Consider the following 23,768-nt stretch of genomic DNA (forward strand, 5'->3'; position numbering starts at 1 on the left):
GTTAACTCAGATGGTTTGTTCCCTTCATGCCAGCCATGATTCCTTTTAAATATACAGTGTACATTAATCTATTTTAAATTATTGTATTCTTACTTATTTCATATTGAATCAAAAGAGCATGTGGTTTCAATGTGGAATACTGGCTTACAACAATACCCAGTAAAGGGTGGGACAGTCTTTTATAGGCTTGTGCTATATGTACATTAGACTATGCCACAAAGCTGAGCCGGAAGAAATCTTGGTAATGAGATAGAGTCCAGTGGGACAGAGTTCTGGCATCCACATGTGTTCAGGGATTGTGAAATGAATGGGGTGCTTTAAACTATTGAAAGGTTTCATTGTTACACATATGCTTATGACATATTTTCCAATTATGGTCTTTCATTAACCCATTAAAGACTATTTTGATTCTTAGAAAGAAAGAAAAAACACTGAGTGGAACTACCCCACCATTTATTAGAAAATAAAAAAATTAAAATGTCAAATGGAAAATTTTCTTACCAACCATCAATGTATAAAAAAGAGCCCTGAAAATGTTTGTGAGCCTGGCTGTTTAACTTGTTAAGATGACCTTACATTACCACAACTATAAAAACAAACCATCGGGACAAACAAGTATCATATAGACTACTGTTAAACTAAGCATCTTTTTTTTTTTCCATACTATTGGTTTCCCCCCCCCCCCGAAAATAACTTACGTATCAAATCAAAAGCTGCTAAAAATTGTTTTTAATTTTTGCTCATCTTTTGCCCCCCATTACTCGTTAATAGAGTAATAATTTCATAACACTTCAGTTACACAAGAATGAACATAATTATAACTGATGAGAAAAAGAAAAATGTAAATTAGACCCACATAAATGTGTTTAAGAGAAAAAAAAATTTGTTTGTGCCATGCTGATGTATTGAATTCACTAATTCATTGAAAATGAAATTTCTGTATTAAAGCACAGTTTTAATGCATAAAATTCAAATTGATACATCTCTTTCAAGCAAACACGCAACAGAAATTTGTACTTCACTGTGATAAACACTGACAAATGAATGATTTGTAAATACAAGCAGAAATTGGAAATAAACCAAGTGAAATTTACATATGTTAATGGAATAACACGTTTAAAAACACTTCTGTTCCTCTTAGAGCTCCTTGAAATTACAAGGCTGGCTGACTTACCATCTTTCAGAAAAGGTGTGACATCTTTACAGTCAATCACTGTTTCCCTATCACATCTTTTTCCAAGACATCACTTGGAGTGGCAAACCTGTTCTCTGCATAAAGATGGAAAAGTCTGCTCTCATTCATAGGTGCATTAGTTTCTCATATCTTTACATTCTTTTTTTTTTTTTTTTTGTAAAAGTGGCAATAATTGTATAGGAGCTGTAAAAGTGATTATAATTACTATCATTTAATGCTATTAATAGCAGGGCTGGACAAATACCAAGTGGGTAAAAAATTGGTATTGGCACCTAAAATTTTTTTGTGCAATTGCAGGATGAGAGCAGCTCAACATGTTTGAAATTTATAGCAGCCTATCTGCTAACATGAAAGAGGGTCACTATGCTCTGAAAAGTCAAAGGAAGCATTATATTGAACCTTTTTCTTCAGGTAAAATGTTTTTCTTGTACCTAGATTATTTTGCGATTTGTCCATCCCTGTTAATAGCTTTTATTAACTTTTTTAAAAAAAAAAAAAAAGAAACAGCTGCTGAATTTAAAAAAAAAAAAAAGGTTTAGAGCAGCCCCAATAATTCTTGTTCCTTTGTGTTGAAACATTTGTTCAGTAAAATTTTTTCAATAGACTTCCTTTAAAAATAATTCATTTCTCACATGTGGAAAATAATGGAGGTTGTTGATCGCTTGTCGGCTGCCTCCTTCTAGGACAGAAAAAGTAATAAATTACCCTATCACAGTGAATTAGGGTTTTATAGATTTTCACAGCAATGTTTATGAACTTGTCAAAGTTCAGTGCTTAAAAGTAAGGAAATCCATTTTTTCATATATACGTAGTATAGTTTATATTAAAATGGAAAAAAAAGGAGAGAACTACCTTTTTCTCTGAGAACTGTAAGTTTGGGGCTTGGCACAAGCACATGTATATCTTGAAACAGTTTAGAGAAATAAAACTTGGCATAAATTGGATTAACACCATAAATCATTAAAAATGGGTGCGCATGAAGACCATCACTGATACTGACATACAATATACAAAAAAGTCACATTAATACCCACATAAAATTACTATTGGAATGGAATCTGATATTTTATTTTAAAGACAGTCAGCTGCATTAGTATCCAAACTTCATTTCTGCAACACTATAACAATAAGAAAAAATTTAGAAAGTTTTTGTAAAGCGTCACAAATTCATGGGTAATCAAAATACTACAAATCACAGATTATAAAAATTTATTCTATACAGGTGGATTCTTTCATCTTTTAGAATTATTTTACCCGGATCAGCCCGAATGCACGATGAATCAACTGTGGAGGAACACCCATCAATAGTCAAGGTTATCATCTTCACTAACAGGATCCATTTGAACAAAGCTATTCGTCGAGTGTCGGGTCAGCAGCGCATGACTCGCAGAGTTCCTCAGTCTGATAAAGAGACAGAAACATTAAGTGTATATGCATGGTAAAGAAAAAATATTACTTATAGATGAGTATACATGATTCAAAACAGTAAAAATATTTCTATTTCATAAGCTATGTAACACATTAAATATCTATAACTGATGCCGCTCTTAGGAAAAGATTGTGAAGAGATCAGTGCTCAACATGTTAAATGATTTAGTTAACCAAAAAATGTTGGTTAACCATCCATGTCGATTAATGTGATCATATCCAGACTCTGGGGTTTCTGATTACAATAACTGAATAATAATTTAAAAAATCCCAGTTGCAAGCACGGTGACCATACATCTTGCTTGGCCGAATGAGACATAGTGAACAGGACAACTCTGTTCTTCGCCATATAATTGGTTGCAAAATTTTCAAAAAGTACATTAATTTTTTTCCCCCATTCATTATAAGATGGGACTTTTTACCTGTATAAGCTAAAATCTTGCATTTTTTGTTTGGCCATTGCGAGGCGTTAAAATCCAACTGCCTGATGTATATTCCAAATTATGATTTTTTTTTAAAATTTTATGATACATTTTACTGAGGCATTGAAGCCAAGTGTGCTGTGGGTGGTTAGCAGCTATGGTGACTTGTGGAACAGGTCTGAGTACCCCAAGAATGGATTAGAAATAAAAATTAAAACTTTTTACATAAAACTCAAGAAGAGCACCCACATGTTCGAAACACTTTAAACAACACTAAAGTTTCATAGATCCCTTGAGAAAGCCTCTCAGAAAAAGAAATTATTTGAATATGGCCAACCTAAAGAAACTAACCAACTGAAGGATTTTTTTGTCATACACTTATTTGCCTTCACTATAGGAAAGCCATTATAAAATCAGCTCCACAGGTACATGGATCGCAACAAATACTCAGACTGATTATAACATTAAGTATGGCAATGTCTGTCAACAGGAAGGGGGAGGGAGAAGAGCCTAATATACACAGTATACATTGTCTTGCATCCTGATAACAGTAACTTACCAGGAAAAAAATAAGTTTGGTTAAATGTTAGCTTCAGAATGTGCAAAAAAATCTTTCAGCAGAAAAAAAAAATTGATAACATTATCCAAAGTCCTGATAGCTAAAAACAATTTGTCTTCCATGTTATGATATTGATTCATTCTGTTCTTTGGGAAAGTGATAACAATACCTGAATGATAGCATTATCTATGATTCTAATAAGCGGTGTCACCTGTATATAAGCATATTTTATCAATAGGTATCATGTTAGGTAAGTTCTAAATTGTCGAGTTAGATAACATTTTAACCTCTGCAAGGGTTTGTCCAGCTGAAATTTGTGAAAGTTTTCTGGACCCTTCACAAAATTCTGGATCTCAAAAACATACCCTGTATAAAATGCATACTAATGAAACCATAAACTTGTCATTTCATTTCTTTTTTGATAAATTAGCTAGATTATTTCACTTCCCAAAAAATTACCCATTTTCCATAAAATTAATGACCCTTTTCACAAAAATGAAAATTTTCCCAAAAACGGGACCCTGTAAAAAAAGTCTGGACAGATCCTTGCTGTGCAAGCTGCAATCATAATGCTACAAGGTTAATGTATGTATGAAAACTTGCTGCTCGGGTAGAAAAATGAGAACTGCATAAATAAATGTGCTAATCATTACTTCAAAATAGATTTTCATTTGACCATGAATAAAAAAAATACATGAAAATAGACAAAATTCTTTAAACATATTGGGTCACTCTACATGAGCTTTAATACTATCAGGTTTTGAAGCAATTCAAGCAAACAATGTGAGAACATAAATCTAATTTATGAGTAGTTGTGATGTGCGTGTCTTTGAGATTGCATTGGATAATTTTTTTTTCAACTATATTTTTTTATTAAATGCAAATTTTTTGTATGCATGCATTCAATACATCATTAATAAGACTTAACCCCCTTATATGTATGAACTTATGGAAACCAATTTGGGTGACATATAGTTTAAATATTAAGAGACAAATCTCAGAAGATAGTATCTTCATTAAAATTTAGGAAATAAAGGCAAAAAATATGTGGAGCAGATTTACACACTTTTTTCTATCCAGCCTCCCAGTATACTGTACACAAGGGATGTGCATCTACATAGGCTAACTCATCCTGAACTGTTTCCAGTGGTTTGCTTTGTAAATTGACAGTGATCTTCCTCTCCCCCATGCACAACTCATCACTGGCCATATAAAACCAAAGAGATTTAATACTAGCTCTTCCCCAGATCCATCAACAAACGGAGCCTTCCAAGTGTGACGCTGCGATCATTAAGAGAAAGCGCATGCTTCTGGTGAGAGAAAAGAATTCATTGGTCTTGCTACCCGTGCTCGACAAGGTTGTACCACTTACATATGAATAAATTTCTCGTTACCTATTTTGTTGTTTTGTGAATTAACAGTTGGTGACCCTGTCTAATCCATCAGAGCAACCAACGATGTCCAATCCACCCGAGCAAACACTGGTAATGTTTCGGGTTGCTGTCAAAGCCCCACTGTTTTGGGGCAAATAACCACATCTATGGTTCAAACATTTGGATTCTCAGTTCCTGGCGAGTGGAATTACCTCTGATGCCACACATACACACACATACCACATAGCCGTTGCAGCACCTATATGATGGGCCCCTATGAAGTGGTCGCAAGGCGCAATAACACTGTCACCATCAGATGCAAAGGAAGAAGCATATATGTGAACATTGCACGAGTGAAACTTGCACACATTGCCACTAACAGTGACAGTACAAACAGTGAACCCATTGTGACTCATTACAGCAGGGCAAGTCGTCCCCCAAATCACCTCATTTTATAAGTGCATGTTTAATTCTGTCCTTATGTGTGTATATATATATATTTTCTTTTGTTGCCAATAATTAGTTTGTGCGATCTGCACTGGGGGGGGGGGGGTACTGTGGCACTACGATCGTTAAGAGAAAGCGCATGCTTCCAGGGAGGAAGAAAAAAATTCATTGGTCTTGTGCTACCCGTGCTCGACAAGGTTGTACCACCTTCATATGAATAAATTTCTCATATATATCTATTTTGTTGTTTTGTGAAATAACACAAGTTTGGCGTACATCTAGTATGCGTTGCTTGGCTCACGATGAAATATTTTGTGAAAGCTGTACACACATGGATTGGAAACTCCAGTAAACTACTCAGACAGCCATAGCGCACACGTGCATAGACCCACCTTTAATACTTTTGTTTTTACACTCCTTAAACTACAGTGAAGGAGAAAATAAAGAAATAAAATTCTGTTCATGGGGTTTTACCAACAAAATATTATGATGATAAGGGGGAATAAGAAGCAAGAGAGGGAACTAAAGTATTTGCTCCAGCTACACTCTAGTGCAAGATATTTTCCCCTTGTAGTATACTTGGTTGAATAAATTTATTTTTAAAAATTATGTTTTTGTTGATTGTGCGATTTAAAAAATTTGAAATACATTTTTGAGGGCTTGAACCGATGGCAAGCAATCTTGTACTGAAAATTCTCATTACTACAGTTTACAGAAGAAAAAAAAATATATATATAATTTCATACTGCATAAAAATACAGAAGACTCTATTCTGCCTTTGTATTTGCATTGAATATTGAAGTTTCATTAAATTTTAATTTTAAAGTTTATTTTTTAATAGGCACATGCAAAATTAATTTCTATTTAACAAATTCATTTGTATAAAAATTTTTTTAACTGTAACGCAGTCACACATTCTTTAATTTATACTGAAAGTCATCTTGAGAAAGAGTGCCCCAAAACAAGTGAAATATTTTCACCATATGTTAGTGACAGGTGATACAACCTGGTTCCACCAGGAAGCAAAAGCAAACCTATCTACTCTGGCCATTAAAGTCATATTGGCTCTTTTATGATGTCAAAATTACTGTCTAATAGTGAAGTCACAGATGTGGTGTAGGATATGAATTACCAAAAATTTTAAAAAGGACTCATGAAATTTTAATTCACCCTTCTGTGTAATTTTTACTTAGGTTTCCAACAGGCCAGTTCCTCTTGTAACTCAACACTTATGCAAAGTACTTCATTTTAAATAAATTTCCCTGTAAACAATTTATGTCTGATGAACGAATTCAAAGAGAATAGAGATTTCTTTGCTTAGATCAGTGTTTCGCAAAGTGGTCAATAATGCTCCCTGGTGAATGATGAAATTGCCCAGAGGGCGATACAAGCTATGCTTATCACATTGGATCCTGTGGGTGGGAGGCAATGGGGGAAAAAATTTCTGAAGGGGCGATGGAACAAAAAAAAAGTTTGGGGAATTATGGCTTAGATGCATATTCCCCATCATGCATCACTGTTGCGTAAATTTTCTCCTCTACTCAGCAGATATGTAGTCTTACTGCATTTTATTTAGATACTACTATTAATACTAATCCACGCAATGCTGCCACCTTTTAGTCAGCTCAACAAATATTCAAGTTGCTGTCAGTATTGTCATTAGAACAATCAAAGCTGTTTAGGAGAAAGCATGGACACTCAATGTTAAAAAAAAATTATGACGCTGAATTCGATAGCAGCACCATCTGATGAGAATAGGGGGGAGGGGGTGAACTAGCATATAGTCACACCTATATCCATTTTTTATTGACAGTTTATGCTTGGGTGAGATTTTGTTCATCAACATCACATTTGTTGTGTAATTCATTCCTTGCTTGACATGTTCAACTAATGATCTTAATCTCATTCATTTTTTTAAGGAAAAAAATTCACTTTTGATCAATAATTTCAACCAAAGTTCATAATTTCTGTTCCAAAGATTAGTATGAAACAAGATTGGATGCCTCACCATTTAAACTAACGATAAAAAATATAAATAAATAATGATTAACAAAATCAATATAACACAAAAAAAATAATGTGATATGCAGAGAAAGGTAATTTGTCTTAGGAATAACCTACTGGGAAATGAGTAAAACAGAACGATGGAATTTAAAATAATATTAAACAGAGTAAGCAACCATGTGGAAAAGATTAAGAAAAATAGTAAGCGAATCAGGAGAAAAAATGACTGTAGTTCACCCCTCTGCTAGTAGTGACACATTAATGAACGGTTTTCCCATTGAAGTGACTATGCTTATCTTTAGCTCAGCTTTGAAAACAATCCATATATGAGAGCTATGTAATACATTTCTGAATATTTTGTAAGTTTTTCAAAAAAATTAAATTATCTACGCAAATTTGAATCTGTTAGACCATAGTTTCCCAACCTTTTTTGCCCAATCGCCCCCTTCTTCAGAAATGTTTTTCTCCCATTGCCCCCCAATGCAATCTAACCCATTGAATCTCATGTTATACCCTAGCTTCTACCGCCCCCCAGGGGGCATTAACGCCCACGTTCACAATCACTGTGTTAGACAACCGTTTTCACTTGAAAATGAGAAAAATGAAAGATCTGTTTATCAGAATTTACATTTTTGTTTTTGATAAATGATTTTGGATTAATTAGGATTAGTTTGAGAATGATGACTCCTCCCTTTTTTCTAGGCACCTTAGATAAACGACATGCCCCTGACCACATTTACCATTTTCTGTGCTTGAGAAATGGAAATAATGCCTCTTTGAAATGGATTGTGTGTGTAATGTCTCTTTGAAATGGATTGTGTGTGTAATGTCTCTTTGAACTGATGAAAATGGATTAAAATTCTTCAAGCAAATCACAAAATCACAGTAGAAATTGACCACAATCCTTCCAGAATGAAAGCTTTTGAAGCTTTTATTTTCTATGTGAAATATGATCTGTCAACTCATATCAACACCATGATAATGCAGAATACTTGGTTAAGAGCTGGCTAGAGGAACAAATCTTATCATCAGTACATAAAAGAACAATTTTGATCTAATCACCATAATTCTGAAGTAATTCCAGTTTCATATGTTATTATATACTGAAAGACATTGAAGAGGTTGGGGGGGGGGAGAATGAATGTGTAATATACAAATTCCCAGCTCAGAGAAAGTGGCTAGAATTTTGTGTTATAAGGTTAAGCAGGTATAGGTTAACTATTATATTCAGTACAAATGAAATAAATATTCATTAGATAATAAACAAAGAGTAGACATTGCATGCAGCCAGAACAAGATATGTTAGTACTAACCGATTCAACTGAAGGCTCTGCGTTGCTTTGGCTAGAATAGAGGAATCCATAACCAGAGAAAGAAGAAATCATTGATAAGAAGTTAAAAAAAGTTAATTCCAAAAAAATTTCATTGCACATAATATAATACAAAAATATTGAATGCAATACCTATAGTGTTATGAAATGCTGTATACTAACAAGAAATTACACTCGTGATAAATTAAAAAGTTTCACAATTGTAATTACTTTATAATATGAAATTTTGTGGGTTTTTTAAGTGTATTCTCAATACAAATTTATAAATTTCTACTCATCTCCAGCAGATTTTGTATGTATTCCGAACAGGACATGTCATGAATGATAAGCTACTTTGACCCCTTTTTTCTACTGATAGTATTTAAAGCAATGTTCTTGAACAGCTTGTTGACCGATGCCTCTCCATCTCAGAAATTTTGACCAATTCATAGTCATTGTCTATACTTAATTTTAGTTGTAAAGTATTATGCGTCTCTATATTTTGGTTTTTATCTCTGTCTGACCGTTAGCATGTTTACAAATTATTTTCCCCATTTATTTTTTTTTTTGTCAGTCTGCAAATTACTTTTCCTATGTATTTATAAGCCTCAAATTATTTCTCACAGTTATTTATTTTCTGCCTATCCACAAATTATTTCTCCTATTTATGGTGTATATTTTATGCTGGTCAGTAAATTACTTCACAGAATTTTATCTATTTCTTTCTTTGGTCCTCAAATTATTTCTTCTTATTTATTTTTTTGCCAATTTGGCTTGTTATAGTCAGCTCCGTTTAATTGGATAACGGATAAATGGATACCCTATTTAAATAGATAAAATCCTCCAGCCACAAAATTTCTAATCCCACAGAGACAATGTAAAGTTCCCTGCTTAATATGATAATTTCAATGACTTCCCCCAGCTACTTAATTGAAAATTATGCTTCACATGTCAACTGTTAATACACATCAGCTGCTACACATAATGGTTTATTGAATGAAACATTTGTAGTTAATGTAAAATATGTTACTGGGCTTAGATAAATGCATTTGAGAGTAGGCACTGGCCTCCAAGTATTTAAGTTGTCTTCAATAGGTGCATTTAATTATTTAATTTTTGTTCTCTGTTGAGCCAATAGAGGGTGTTAACTGTCCTGATGAAAAGTAAAAATCTTAAGTATCGTGATCGTTGCAATTAAATACAATTTTAATTTCACTTTTGATGTCCGATTTATTCGAGAAACTTTATTAATATTGATCCTTTATTAGTTTTCAACATGCAAATGGCAATCGAATTGCTCCCCGCTTAATCGGATATTGTGTGTTGGAATATCCGATTACGTGGGGCTGACTGTATTTCTCCCATTCATTTATTTTTGCTATTCCTCCTATTTATTTGTTTTTTGCCGATCTGCAAATTATTTCTTGTGCTTATTTACTTTTTGTTGATCATAAAATTATTCTTCATAATTATTTATCAGTCTATAGATTATTTCCTATCAGTCTGCACAAGCGGATACAGGAATGGGAAGGAACAGATAATAGTGAATGGGGGATGGGGGCTAGGTTTACCACATACACACCTCCTGTCTATGCTAATGATATAATTTTTTTGAAGAGCTAGGGAAAAGGCCTCCCTCCCTGCATCCACCTATGCCAGTCTGTGAAATTTCTGAACTTTTTTTCACCAGTCCATAGTTATGAAAAACACAGCTTTGAAGTATCAGGTTAGATAATTCCTTATTTACTACCTCTTTTTTGAAAAAAAAATGCATTTGATTAGAATTAAGACCACCTATCAAATATAATAATAATATAATAAAATAATATAATGATAATTAAAATGTGTGTATTACTATCATTATATATATATTATTGTATTTTTTCATAACTTTATAGATAGTGGATTGAAAGTTCATCAGAGCATGGCAAATGCATGAAATGGTGAAAAAACCGTCTGCCAACAATTTTTCCTTTGCTCTAATGTTTTTTGGAGAGGTTGTAACTGTGGTTTTTCTAAGCAATGTGTTTGTCACAGGAGTTTATCCCTTTACAATGGTTTGTCACTTCCTTAATTGTGTGAACACAGAGAATACTGCTATATGCCAGGTATTATTCCCAGTTTTGAATAAAAATGACATGCTTTTATGATAATTCACCTGCTTTCCAGATGTTGAACCTGTACTTGGTAGCTGTCTATCTGTTCTTGCAATTCATCATTTGTTCTTTGTAATTTTCTGATATTGTTAGTGGCACTGTCGACCTGGAAGGAAGCAAAAGAAATCATGTAAAACAATGATGATAATAATAGCAACTTAATGATTATTCAAATAAGGCAGTAATATCATTTTTTTCACTAAAAATATGTAATAACAGCTACACTATGATTAAATAAAGGTTATTTTGCCCATGGTTTTTTTTTTCACACCTAGCTACTTGAGAAATTAAAATCTCATGCAGTTATATCAAGAAAAAGATGATCCCTCCTTTGTAATGATTGTTTCTCAGCTGTGTGATTTCTACTAGTTAACCCTATATGCATTTCTTAAACATTTCTCTAGGGAATTTTTAATGAATCAGTACATGCTACAACATGTGTTCCACAATGTGGTAGTAACTATTTGGCTAAAATCACAGAGTTTGGCTTCGGTAAATACACAATTTCAATACAAGGCCATAGTTCAAAATCAACAAAGGAAGTATCAAATGCAGTAAATAATGATTATACTCAATTTTAAATGTACAAGTCACAGCCTGAACTCACCAACATCAGTTTAAATCAATTTACAAGATGATCACTGAGTGAGTACCATAGGCGGAGACAGACTTGAAAGTCTGGGAGACACACAATGATGATGGCTGAGGGGGAGGCATGATGATGTTAATTCATATATAGGCATAAACGTTAGATCAGTCAGCTTCATCTTTGACATTGGGGGCAATGCTCCCTATCCGTACCTCTGTCCATGGTGACTACCTAAGAGTTAGGATCGTAATATATGCTAAATTTTACTAGTTTAAAAATACTTTTAAGAACCTACTATGATTAGAGAACATTTACCAGCTCTGAAAAATTTCTGCAGAGAAAACTGCAAAGCATTCAAAAGATGCTGAAAAATTTGGATATTATCAAGAGAGTGGATACACATTCCAATCATTGTCATGGAATAAATTTTCATTGAAAAACTTATCCATCTGTTATATGAAAAAAAGAGGTATTTTATATATATATCGCCTGTAATTCAAAGAGCAGCATGATTATGCTTTCCTACTTCATCCTCAGCAGCAGCAAGTTCTTTCTTTAGTTCTTCAATACGACTTCTGAGTTTCTTCACTTCTGCTTCATACTGTTCCGATCTTCTCATAGCATGCGAAAGTTCAGTTGACTTATCCTGCAAAACTTTCTTTAGTTTACTGTGTGCATGTTTTAAGTCAGCGAGTTCCTGGAATATGGAAAAAAAAACATAAAGACCTTATTATAATATTCATTGATAATTTCTTCAATTATGGTATTTATTTAATTTCTACAAAATATATCTTGAATCTAAACCCTACACTACAATCTGTTAAAATCTTTTTTTAAGTTCTTTGAATAATTTTTATTGTTTCATAAATTATTGCAATACACCTGAAGATTAGGGGTGTTGCTAATAATAAAAGAGATTAATTAGGACTCACATCAATAAAAATATTAAGGTAAATTTAAAAAAACAATTCCATCAATTACACCAGCGTTTCCCAACCTTTTGAAGTTCATGACACCCTCAGGAATAACATTAAAAACTTGAAACTTGGGACACCCTTCCTTGAATACAGAATACAGTTTACTACAGCAAAAATCACTAAGTAAAAATACATCAATAAAGTTTTGTTTGATTAATCATTAATATGAAACTTGTGATTGATGCTTCAAGCACAAATACTTGAAATCAGGCCTTACATTTGGCAATGAAACATGTAAATTGTCCTCAAGGCCTTGCAGTCTATTTTTTGACAGATGGTAGCACTACACATAACAAGCATCACACAGAAACAAACTTAACATCATATATTCACAACATATACACACACATTCAGGCATGCACCAATTCGTTAGAGATTCTTCAGAGGAATTTGTACAAGCTGCATATACGGTTGAGTAGTCTATTTCTTGTTTTGTATTTTATTGTTGCCATAGCAGAGAAGGCTTGCTTGCATAGATATGATGAGAAGCCACAGACACCTCACTCTTGGTGAACTTCCTTTTCAGTGTGGAATCGGTGCAAAGATTGATAAATTGATTTCGTTCGCAAGCAGTGAAATCTATTTCCTCAGCACTGTCTGCAAAATCAAATGGTGAGACAACACAGTCGAGAGTCTCAGTGGAAAGAGATAGAAAGTACTTATCTTGCATCTTGCAATTGACAAATGAAGTCTTTCAGCTTATCCGAAGGTGATGTCACTTTCCGCTGTTACCATGAAGGTTTCAACAACTGGCTGATGCAAAGATAAATCCAAGAAAGAAAATTCAACTGGCCTTGCGGGGAATCAGAACCATGTCTTCTCACTTGCCGGTTGAGCACCATTAAACTACAAAGTCAACGAATCATCTTTCCTTAAGCTCATGTGTGCTGAACCTCAGCATGAAGCTTTGATGTCACTGAAGCCATTTCACCTGTAACCATTGGATATAGCAAGCCAACGCATGCAATATCTTCACCTTTTTTTGCACTATATCTAATGACTATAGGTGGAATGGACTTAATCAGTGATGTCACGAGCCGCGAGCGCACGCTTTCTGCTATCGACAGAACAGGGCCGTACATGATGGACAGCCAGACCTAACTCAGGCCAAAGCTCACATACCTGACACTTTTTTCTTTCAAACTGAGCACAACTCAGGTCTATCACCATCTATGGGCAATTTACTACCTAGTGAGTTGTACCGTAAGTGTGTACCTAACAGTTTGAGAGCCTATCTGGTGTTGTGTCTGATTTTTCAGTGCTGCCATCAGATTATATTTGTACACCAGATATATATATTTCAGAAGTGAAATGACTGAATACTTGTACTGTTTGTAGGCCTGCTGCTCTCTGTGGCGAGACATTTTAACGGGGAGATCGGCTTCCATTCGCAACCTCGAAGTTTGGAACCACAGAAAACCAACTTCAGCTGACCACCACTATGGCAAAGGTGGGGTTCGAACCAGGGACCTCGCGATGTGAGTCCATCATTATGACTACTCTACCACTACAGCGACACATTGCTGACACTGCCACCAGATGATGACTTATGCCGCCTGAGTGGCGCACTGGTAAGATGCTCATCTTCCACAATGGTTCTGCATTTTGACAAGCTCATAACATAGAAAAATACAGGAAAAATAGCGGGAATTGAAGAGGAGCATTGGTCAAAATTCCAAAAGAAAAGTTTGATTAACTCATGTCTTCACCCTTCTTATGTGTTAATTATGATTTTTGTTTTGCAGTCTTGAAACTGAGACCTAAAGTATACGTAATGCGAAATTGTAGCGGAACATATATAAGTAAAAATGTTGGATTTCAGGATAACATAAAGGTCTGTTGAAGTGAAAGAATTTGTTTGTCTTTCCTGCTTCGTGTTAACAAGGTTCAACTGTATATGCATTTGTATATGAATGAAATGACACTGAATTGAATAAATTAATGCTGAATTCAGCAAAAAGATTAATGAATTGACACAAAAGAAATACACTTTAATATAATATATGGCCATATCCAAACATATAATTATATAAGTTACAAGTTTCAAGAATTTGAATCTTAATTTCAACAAAAACATGCTTTTACAGGACTAAGCGAATAATATATTTTGATATTTTTTGAGTGATTTTTAATGGAAAAATAAAAACAAAGCCCATCCCCAAAGGAAAAGAAGCCCAAAACGCTATAGTCATGCACCTACCTTATTTTTTTCGTGAAGCTCAACCTGAAGTGCTTTGACATCAGAATCAGATGCCATAGTCATTTGTTTTGTTTTCCTCTCAAGCCGTTCCTCTAAATCCTCTATCTGCGTTCTCTGTTTTTTATTTTCCCTTTCCAAAGCAAGTTTCTCAGTTTCCAGTCTTTCCCTCCTTCCCCACTCAGCCGCATTTTCACTCTGAAGTCGCTCCAACTAAAAGAATGGTAAAGCGAATAACTAGCAAAGAAATATTTGAAAATAAACTAAAAATGCTCCAAATAAACAAAAAAATCCCTCTATTGTAAATCTTTGAACCAAAATAAAGAAAAAAAATCATACGCACTGCGCTGCCAAACCCCAATCAAATAATCCCCCCCCCCCCCGTTTATGATGTTGTCCTACCGTTCAAAACATTTATTGTGAATTTCAAAAAAATATTTAAAAAATTACCTGACTCTAACCAAACAATCGAATCTCATCACATGGTATGGTTGTACCTATAACACCATATGGCATGAAAAGACTCATGATAATTTTATATTTTTATTATTGAATAAAAACTTTTTTCAATGATGTCTTATATATATATTCTAAATTTTATAACTTCAGAGATTTGTTTCCCTAATATTTTCCAATTTATTATATAGATGATCATTTTCATTAATCATCAAATTTTTCTGTTCTTGAAAAATTATGATCTCAAACGTCAATAAATGATCATTCTGAAGCAACAAATTATGTTTGCTAAAGAAAAAAAATCTAATCTATGTTTTTCCCCTTTCCAAAATCAAATATGTTTATCTGGATGTTCCTCAGAAATGGTGAGATAATGAGAAAAATATATACAGTAGAGGACCTTGATTAAAAAAGTTTTTTTGCTATATGAGGTACTTTTCATGAATTTGTTTCAAAAAATAGAGGGTGCAGTAAAACGAGAAAAAAAAAGTGTCACAAAAATAGTATAGTTATCTGATTTTACAATAATGAATGAAAATAATAATTGAAAAACACTTACCTCTAAACGTAGTTCAGCTAATCTTTGATCTAATGACGTCCTATTATTTGCTTCATCTTCAAGATCAAGTCTTATCGTATCCAGCTCATCTTGATGTTCTGCTTTGATCTGACTCAACTGAAAATTCAATAATAACATTTTTAATGAGCATTGTTCTTCCTTTTTTATTTTCTATCGTTTTGATAAAGCTATCCTTAAAAACTCAGTTACTAACATCTAGGTTCCCAAAGTTTGTTTTGTTTTCTCAACAATAATTTTATTAAATTCTACTTTTGGGTGTTTCACAATTTTGAATACTGAAACATTTTTCTGAAGCGAAGAAACAATTATTATTTGAACTTAATTTTTCCCTCCATCATGTGAGAGTCTAATACATAAGGCCTTAATCTTCAAGGGGTTTCACTTGCTCTTGATTTTCTTTTGAAAAATCAAAACATTGGTCAATAAGCAATAAGGTATGCTACAGTCATACCTGCAGCAGAAATTCTAACAAAATTTTTGCATGAGAATGTGTTGTGTGTGAAAATGTATTGTGGCTCTAGCAAATTAATGTTGTCAGAGTTATGCTAGTCTTGTGTTCAAGAAGTGTTGCCATCTGTCTTCCATATTAGAAGTGAATGTAGCAAATGCTTAAATTATTGTTTTCATAAGTGTAGTGTTGAAGGTGGGCAGGCTCCCTGTGGGGAAACATTTTCAAATGAGAGATGTGCTCACATTTGCATCACAGAAGACCAATTTCAGCTGGTGAAGTTACCTATTTAACCGTATATACATGCACTGCGCTGTGTAAAAATATCTCTCAGGAATTTCTAATGAATTAATACACGCTGAAACAAGTGTTTTCAGTGCATGTTTAGCCCTATGGTATTTATATTGTCTGATTTTTCTAGTGGTGCTGCCATCTGCCTCCCATATTTTGAAGTGAAAGTGGTGGTTGCCTGAATTTCTGTCATGTATATATTGTGTTGAAAATCTGCCTGCTCTGTGTGGGGAGACTTTCTCAAATAGTAGTACTATCTGGAAGGCAGCATTTCAGATGAAAATTGATGGCATGACTGCTGATGCCTTGATGGCCACCATGATAACAGAGAGGTATATGCAGGAACATAGTAATGCTACTACTACTTCATCAAACAAAAACTCTGCCCATATTGCCATTAATGAGTTGGGTTGGAAATGAAAGCACCATCTATCGGTGGTCGCCTCAAGTTCGTTAGGAAATTATCTTATCTATATTTTCCCCTGGGTTTGAACTTGGAACCATGATGGCAACCTTCACGGTGGTAGATGACCATCTTACAACCACACCATTTGGGCGCTACTAATGCTACTGGTAGCCACTCAGAAGTAAGTGACCACCAATAGCATTGTACCTATTGTTATAGTCGCGTACTTTGTACCAAAGTATGAGATCTTGTTTGACATAGGGTATGCCATAGCAATTTTTTTATTACATAATAATCAATAGCTTGATTTTTGTGAATAAACATTTGCAGCCAGGAGTGAATATTCTGTACAAACATGTAGGCAGCAGTGGAATTCAGCCTGTCTACACCAGTTGGTAGAACAAATTACACAATTTTTTATGGAGTTTGACAAACCATTGTTAAGTTTTGTGAATTTCACCACATTATGACAGCCTGCATAAAAAACAGAAATGTTTTCTACACAAACACATGGAGAACAAAATTTTTGGAACCACACACACATTCAGTCAGAGGTTGAAATGACAAGTGTGATTACTCGATTGGAACCTGAGGGTGTCACAAAATTTTTGGAACTCATGTCAGCATGTCTGCCAATATGAAAAGGGAAATCATTAAGTCATGAATAAAAAATTTTTAAAAAATATTTTGACCATTTTTTTCAAACAAAAATATTGTTGTCCTCAGAGAACTTTGACTGGTACCAAAATTTTTCTCTGTTCATCGAGACTTGCATTTAGCACATAAAAAAAAATCAACAAACCTCTTTCAAAGTATCTTGTTTGGATTTCTTTAGGTCTTCATACTTCATTCTGATCTGATTGCATTCTACCTGCAATTTTTCCATGCTTTTCATCAGCTTGTTCTTCTCTCTGCCAAAGAAGAAAAAAATAATAAAAATTAAATATTGCAAACAACTATATTACGCTGTATCTTCTGCTATCGAAATCCATGTTCAAATGACATCATTAGGCAGTTTCTCTGAGCGTTGAAATTTGCAATTCAGTGGAAAACTTTTACATTATAGGATAAGATACCATAAAAAGAAAAAGAGCATATAACGATGCAAATTCACTTACTGCCTTTCAGCCAAAATAGTTTTGGTAGCTTCATCCAACCTTAGCTGTAACATGGCAATTTTCTGTTCAGTGAGTTCTGGAACAGTGCTACTGAAATCTTCTATACTCTTATGCGAAGTCCTGGAATTCTTTCTTTCGTTCACTGTCGGTATAGTACTGATGGACAAATCATCTTTGCTGTCTCTCTGATGCAAAAGTTTGTCAAGGAATTCTAAATCTTCATTTGTTGGGGCTCCGCTATCTGTTCCTTCAAATACAGATGAAACCGAAGACTTATTTTCCAGAGAGTTACTTGCAAACGGCTTTGCTGAAGCTATATTGAGTATTGATGATTCAGTTGGGGAGGGCAGCTTCTCACTAACATCTACATCACGCTCAGCAACCACTCGTTCAGATATCTGGCCATTCGAAAAGCTCAATTCACTGTTTTTGTCCCCAGCAAAATCCTGCCTAGTCTCTATGATTTGTAACTCTTTTCGAAGCTTATCGAGTTCACAGAAAAGTTCCTGTTTCTCACGTTTCAGCATATTACATTCTTTTGCAGCTATCTCTAGCTTTCCCCTAAGAACGCGAGATTCTTCTCTTGCTTTGTTTCTCTCTGTCCTGACTTTGCTCCATTTTTCACGCCAGTTGGCAGTGCAGTCAGACCACCATCTCATGGTCTTCTCCATCTGAGCTGCCCTGGCTCTTGCTTCTTCCAGTTCCCTGAGACGTAGTTCTTCTTTGGCATCCCACTCGGAATCATAGTTATGGTGATGATGATGGTGGTGAGATGACAAAGAATGCTGAGACATATCACTAGGCATGTCACCGTGTTCTGACCATTGCGATAAGGAGCTACTCATGTGACGCTTCACAGATGCTGTTGTGGATCCAGCATGAGACATTTTATTTCACACAATGCTCACCTAAAGGACCAATGAAAAGATAAGAGATAGATTGTTGAAAGAAAAATTACAGAAAAAATGGAAATGGTAAAGTTCCCAAGATTCTTATGGTGTACATGAAAATATTATTAATTTTTTAATTTGTAATGATAAAACAAAGTACAATAGAAGAATTATGCTTTAAATATGTCTTGGGCTTTAAAAAATTGCACCATTTACAGGTTTATAATACAGTGAAACCTCGCTACAACAATACTTGATATTATGGTAAATCCCTCTGCAATGATATTTTCTAGTCTTGTCTGGAAATAGCTATAGTCTAATGTTAAACTACCACCTGTCAATATAATGATATAATCCCTCCACAAAAATATTTTTTCTAGGTCCTCAGAGTATCATCATATTGAGATTTTACTGTATATATTTTTATATTAGGCCAGGGCTTGAAAAATCAATAAAATATTCACACAGGCACCAACCAAATTTCTTAAGAGCTAAGCATGGCATCTTTAAAAAAAAAAAAACGGCCCTAAACAATGCTTTCCTTTACTTCTCACATGTTAAAAGATGTAGCGTAATAAGTTCATGAAATTTTGTGTCATCCTCAGACTCCAATTCAGCAGCCCCCTTTAGAAAATTTTAGGCACCAATACCAATTTTCTAGTTTCATGGCAACCTGGCACCTGGGATTTGTCCAGCCCTGTATTAATAATTAATAATAATAACGTGATCCTCACGTATTCCCAAGGGATCAGCATGATCCGTCCAGGGAATTTGTTAGTGTTAGTAAACATCCATGCCCGAACCGGGAAGGACCCTAAATGTTCATTAAGCAATCATAATAATGGGCGCTGCTGAAAAAATTTAATTGTTATTCAAAATTATTTTGCGTTGAAAACTTTTTCAAAAGTTACAATCAATTCAAATGAAACTGTTTAAAAGATATTATTAGGCCAAAAAATTATTCAAAAACACTATTGTGTGTAATTAGAATCAGGGGGTGCAATAGATAGGAAAGAAGTCACTTGGTTTTCATGAGCAAGAAGGTGCTTCCCCTCCATTATTTTGCACAAATTTTCAGAAAGAAGGAAAAGGCTGTATTAGGTGCTTCTGGTCCAGCATCCCTTATAGTTATAGCTTCAACTGGAACACTGTTTAAAACACATTGTTTATTGAAGACGTTAAAAGTCATTACCATTTGAAGCATTATTAAAAAGATTATTAACTGATAATGAAAAGCTTAGTTTAAAGAGCATTGTTAACTGATAGTTGAAAAGGCCTTGTCAACCAGAGTACTGTTAGAAGTCATTGTAGAATTATAAGTGGGAATCCATTCTGAAAAAGCATTGTTTGAAAAACATTAGTAACTGGGATATTATTTAAAGACACTGTTTATACTAGAACAGTGTTTAACAGATATTGTTAGCAGGAAGATTGTTTATAAAACATTGCTAATCTATTCAGAGGTAAACATTTACAGAGTGCTAGTGGGTACCTAAGTGTGGTTGGGCATTTCCAGTAAAAAAATACACTATAAGGAGAGAAGGGCCAGAAAATTATTACAGCCCATAGGCAGCAAAACCATAAATCCTCATCTGAATTGATGAACACTGTCAATTAAAAATCCTTTAAAAGGCATCAACTGAAACAGGAAAGTCATTTTCAATAAAAACATTGTTCAAAAGGCATTGTTGACTAATAATGGAAATTTATTTCCAATGGGAGTATCATTGAAAGACATAGTTTATAAGCAACTATTAATTAATAGAAGTATTTAAAACCATTTTTTTTTCAAAAAGTGATTGTCACTGTATGAAAATTTAACACCTTTCATTTTTATAAAAGGTTTAACATTATTTCAATTTAAATTTTGAAACTTTTCTAGAGCATATGTTAGATAAGTGTCAACATAAAAACACAAAAATCTCTCATTGCAATAATCAAGCAATGTAGACCCTACTATGATATCTATAGTTAAAAAAAACAACTATCTTAAAGGTTATACTATGAATTAATTTTTGAAATTTAACTGAAAATCATACTTTATAAACATCATTTGAAATCCAATAAATCAAGGATAATATTTTTGTTAAGTCATAAAAACAGGTAGAGAAAGAATTACCATGACAATATCAAAATATTTGGCCTATTGTCCCCATAGGAAACTAACTGTATGTGTACCATGTAAATACATTGAAAAAGAATACAAGAAAAAAATTGAGATAGCATTAAATATGCCCAATTCACAAATTAATAGACTACATCACAAGAATTAAATTTTGTGGAACACATCGTTTGAAAGACATTTTTAACTAATATGCACACTAATGAACACATACTCAATTTATGCTCAAATATAAATACGTAATTGAAATATAACTGAAAACTTATACTGTGAACATCATTTGAAATCCAGTAAACTGAGAGAACCATATTGTTCTTCATTCCAAAAAAGAAGTACAGTGGGAATTCCCAGGAGTATGAGGATAATATTTGACCTATTGCCCTCATGGGAAACTGCATATGTACCATATCTCTCAATACATTTAAAAAAGAAGAAATGCAAGAAAAAATAGAGATAACATTAAGTATGCTAAGGCCAATTCACAAATCAATAGACTGCATCACAAGTCACAACAATCAAATTTTGTCAATAAAGATATTTTTTGAAAGGCATTGTTAACTAATAATGAAAATTTATTGTCAATAGACCATCATTGAAAGACATAGTTAATTAGAGTCTTGTTTTTATGAGCAACAGTAAAAATCTATTTAAAAACCAATGTCAACAAGGCCTTTAAAAACACATATTTTTTGAAAAATTGTTGTCATCTTACTAAAATTTACTTCTCCACGTTTACAACAGATTTAACTTTTATATAATTAAATTTTTAAAACAGGTTTTATCTACTCTTAAATATTATGGCATTGATATTTTTTAACATTTCAAACATTTCTAGAGTATGGGTTGGATACGTTTCAATACAAAAATCAAAACTCAAAAAGAATTATAAGAATAAAGTAATGCAGACTATCACCATTTTCAATTAAAAAAGAACAACTCACTTCTACAATAATAATTTAAGTTCTACAATAAAATTAATTTTTGAAATTCAACTGAAAATCATGATTTGAAATCCAATAAATCAAGGATAATATTTTTCTTAATTCATGAAAAAGAAGTAGGAGGAGAATTCCTACATGAGGATATCAAAACCCTGTGGGAAACTATACACGTACCACATGGGTAAATTAAAAAAAGAAATATGAGAAAAAAATTGAGATAGCATTAATTATGTGAAGGCCCATTCACAAATCAATAAATAGCATTACAACAATCAAATTTTGTCAATAAAAACATTGTTTGAAAGGCATTGTTAACTAATAATGAAAATTTATTGCTAATGGAGCATCATTGAAAGGCATTGTTAACTAATAATGAAAATTTATTGCTAATGGAGCATCATTGAAAGACATTGTTAACTAATAATGAAAATTTATTGCTAATGGAGCATCATTGAAAAGCATTGTTAATTAGAACATTGTTTGTGAGCAACTGTAAATTAAAATCTACTTCAAAACCAATGTCATCATTAGTGTTTTATGAAAAAAGTTTTTAAAAAAAAATTTATCATTTTACACACTTTATCAGTTCTTCATTTACAAAAGGTTTCACTTTTTATTTCAATTTTAAAAAAATTGATTTTTAAACATCGCATGACATCCTGTATTTTTTTTTTTTAGAGTGTTATTGGTATATTTTTGAAAATGATGAATGTTAGATAAGTATCAATACAAAATAAAAACTAAAAAATTTTTACAAGAATCAAGCAATGTAGGCTACTATGATATCTGCAATTCAAAAAAAAAAAAAATCACTTAAAATTTCTACTACAAATTAATTCTTGAAATTACTACAGCTGTTCCAATTTAACTGAAAATCATACTATAAACATCATTTGAAATCCAGGGAAAATTTAGGATCATATTTCTCTTAATTCATAAAAAAAAAGTAGAGAATTCACAGGAGGATTTCCAAATATTTGACCTATTGCCCCCATGGGAAACTGTACATGTACCATGTGAATACATTAAAAAAGAAATGTAAGAAAAAAATGGAGATAGCATATTTAGTATGCAAAGACCCATTCACAAATCAATAGATTACATCACAATAACATGAACTTCCACGAAAAAAGATAAAATGGTAACATTAATAATAAAAGAATTCAACAATTTTAGCAAATAACTTACTCTTGCAATCACCATACTGGTTCAGCAACTCAATTTCAGCATCCGGAAGATCATTGACTCCAACAAAAAAATATATCTTTAATATGGCTTCTCGTTCAATCAATAAATACGATTGCAACAACAACAATGGAGAGAAAAGAGACGTTTTAAAAATCAACAGATTCTAATCATTGTTTACGGTTTCTACTCGGATTGTTGGAACAACAACAATGCACGAAACAGGTGAAGAAATCTCCGACCAAAACGCCTCAGCAGGACTCCTCTGATGACAATGAAATGATTATGATTATCAAAATGTTTTAGGGTTGTATTATTTATGGGAGACTGGTACTCGCCATATTTGGGGAATTATCATTCTTTCGAGTTTTCGAGATTGTAGCCAAAAATCGATTTTGTTTTTCAAGAATTCAACAATAATAAAAAAAGGGGGGGGGGATAAATGGGATGAATATAGAGAAGCAACATAAAAATGAGGAATTAGCTAGAAGAAATCGAAATTTAATTTATTTTCGTGTTTTTCAACCAGGGCTACAACACAGGGTCTTTACATCCAGACAGGAACCTGTTTCTCAATTGTTCAAGAACAGTGGCGGATTAAAGTCGGTTGAGGCCCCGGGGACAAAAGAAAATATTGGGTCCCTTAAATTAGAAAAAAGTGTAAAGTTTGAGTT

General features: G+C 33.3%; 1 protein-coding gene across 7 annotated transcripts; it reads right to left on the reverse strand.

Moving 5' to 3' along the window:
• Positions 1-1,717: 1,717 nt before the first annotated feature.
• Positions 1,718-23,385, reverse strand: LOC149078653 (coiled-coil domain-containing protein 102A-like). Of its 7 annotated transcripts, XR_016193851.1 has the most exons (10): positions 23,098-23,358; positions 17,957-18,864; positions 17,641-17,749; positions 15,673-15,789; positions 14,661-14,870; positions 12,010-12,180; positions 10,897-11,000; positions 8,742-8,772; positions 2,450-2,596; positions 1,718-2,313 (listed from the first exon to the last, which is right to left on the reverse strand). XR_016193851.1 is itself a non-coding variant. In XM_089240790.1 (9 exons), the coding sequence occupies exons 2-9, from the start codon at positions 18,841-18,843 to the stop codon at positions 2,546-2,548; spliced, it is 1,680 nt and encodes a 559-aa protein (XP_089096916.1). In that variant the 5' UTR covers positions 18,844-18,864; positions 23,098-23,385; the 3' UTR covers positions 1,718-2,545. The 7 variants fall into 7 exon arrangements, 6 of the variants coding, with proteins under 6 accessions (XP_089096916.1, XP_089096914.1, XP_089096913.1 ...); XM_089240790.1 differs by having other exon boundaries at positions 1,718-2,596; positions 23,098-23,385; XM_089240788.1 differs by lacking the exon at positions 8,742-8,772 and having other exon boundaries at positions 23,098-23,361.
• Positions 23,386-23,768: the final 383 nt, after the last annotated feature.

Source organism: Pholcus phalangioides, unplaced genomic scaffold (assembly GCF_987345545.1).
Source record: "Pholcus phalangioides strain wild (caught in Gottingen) unplaced genomic scaffold, Ppha-v1.0 ptg000013l_1, whole genome shotgun sequence".
NCBI classification, from domain to species: Eukaryota; Metazoa; Arthropoda; class Arachnida; order Araneae; family Pholcidae; genus Pholcus; species Pholcus phalangioides.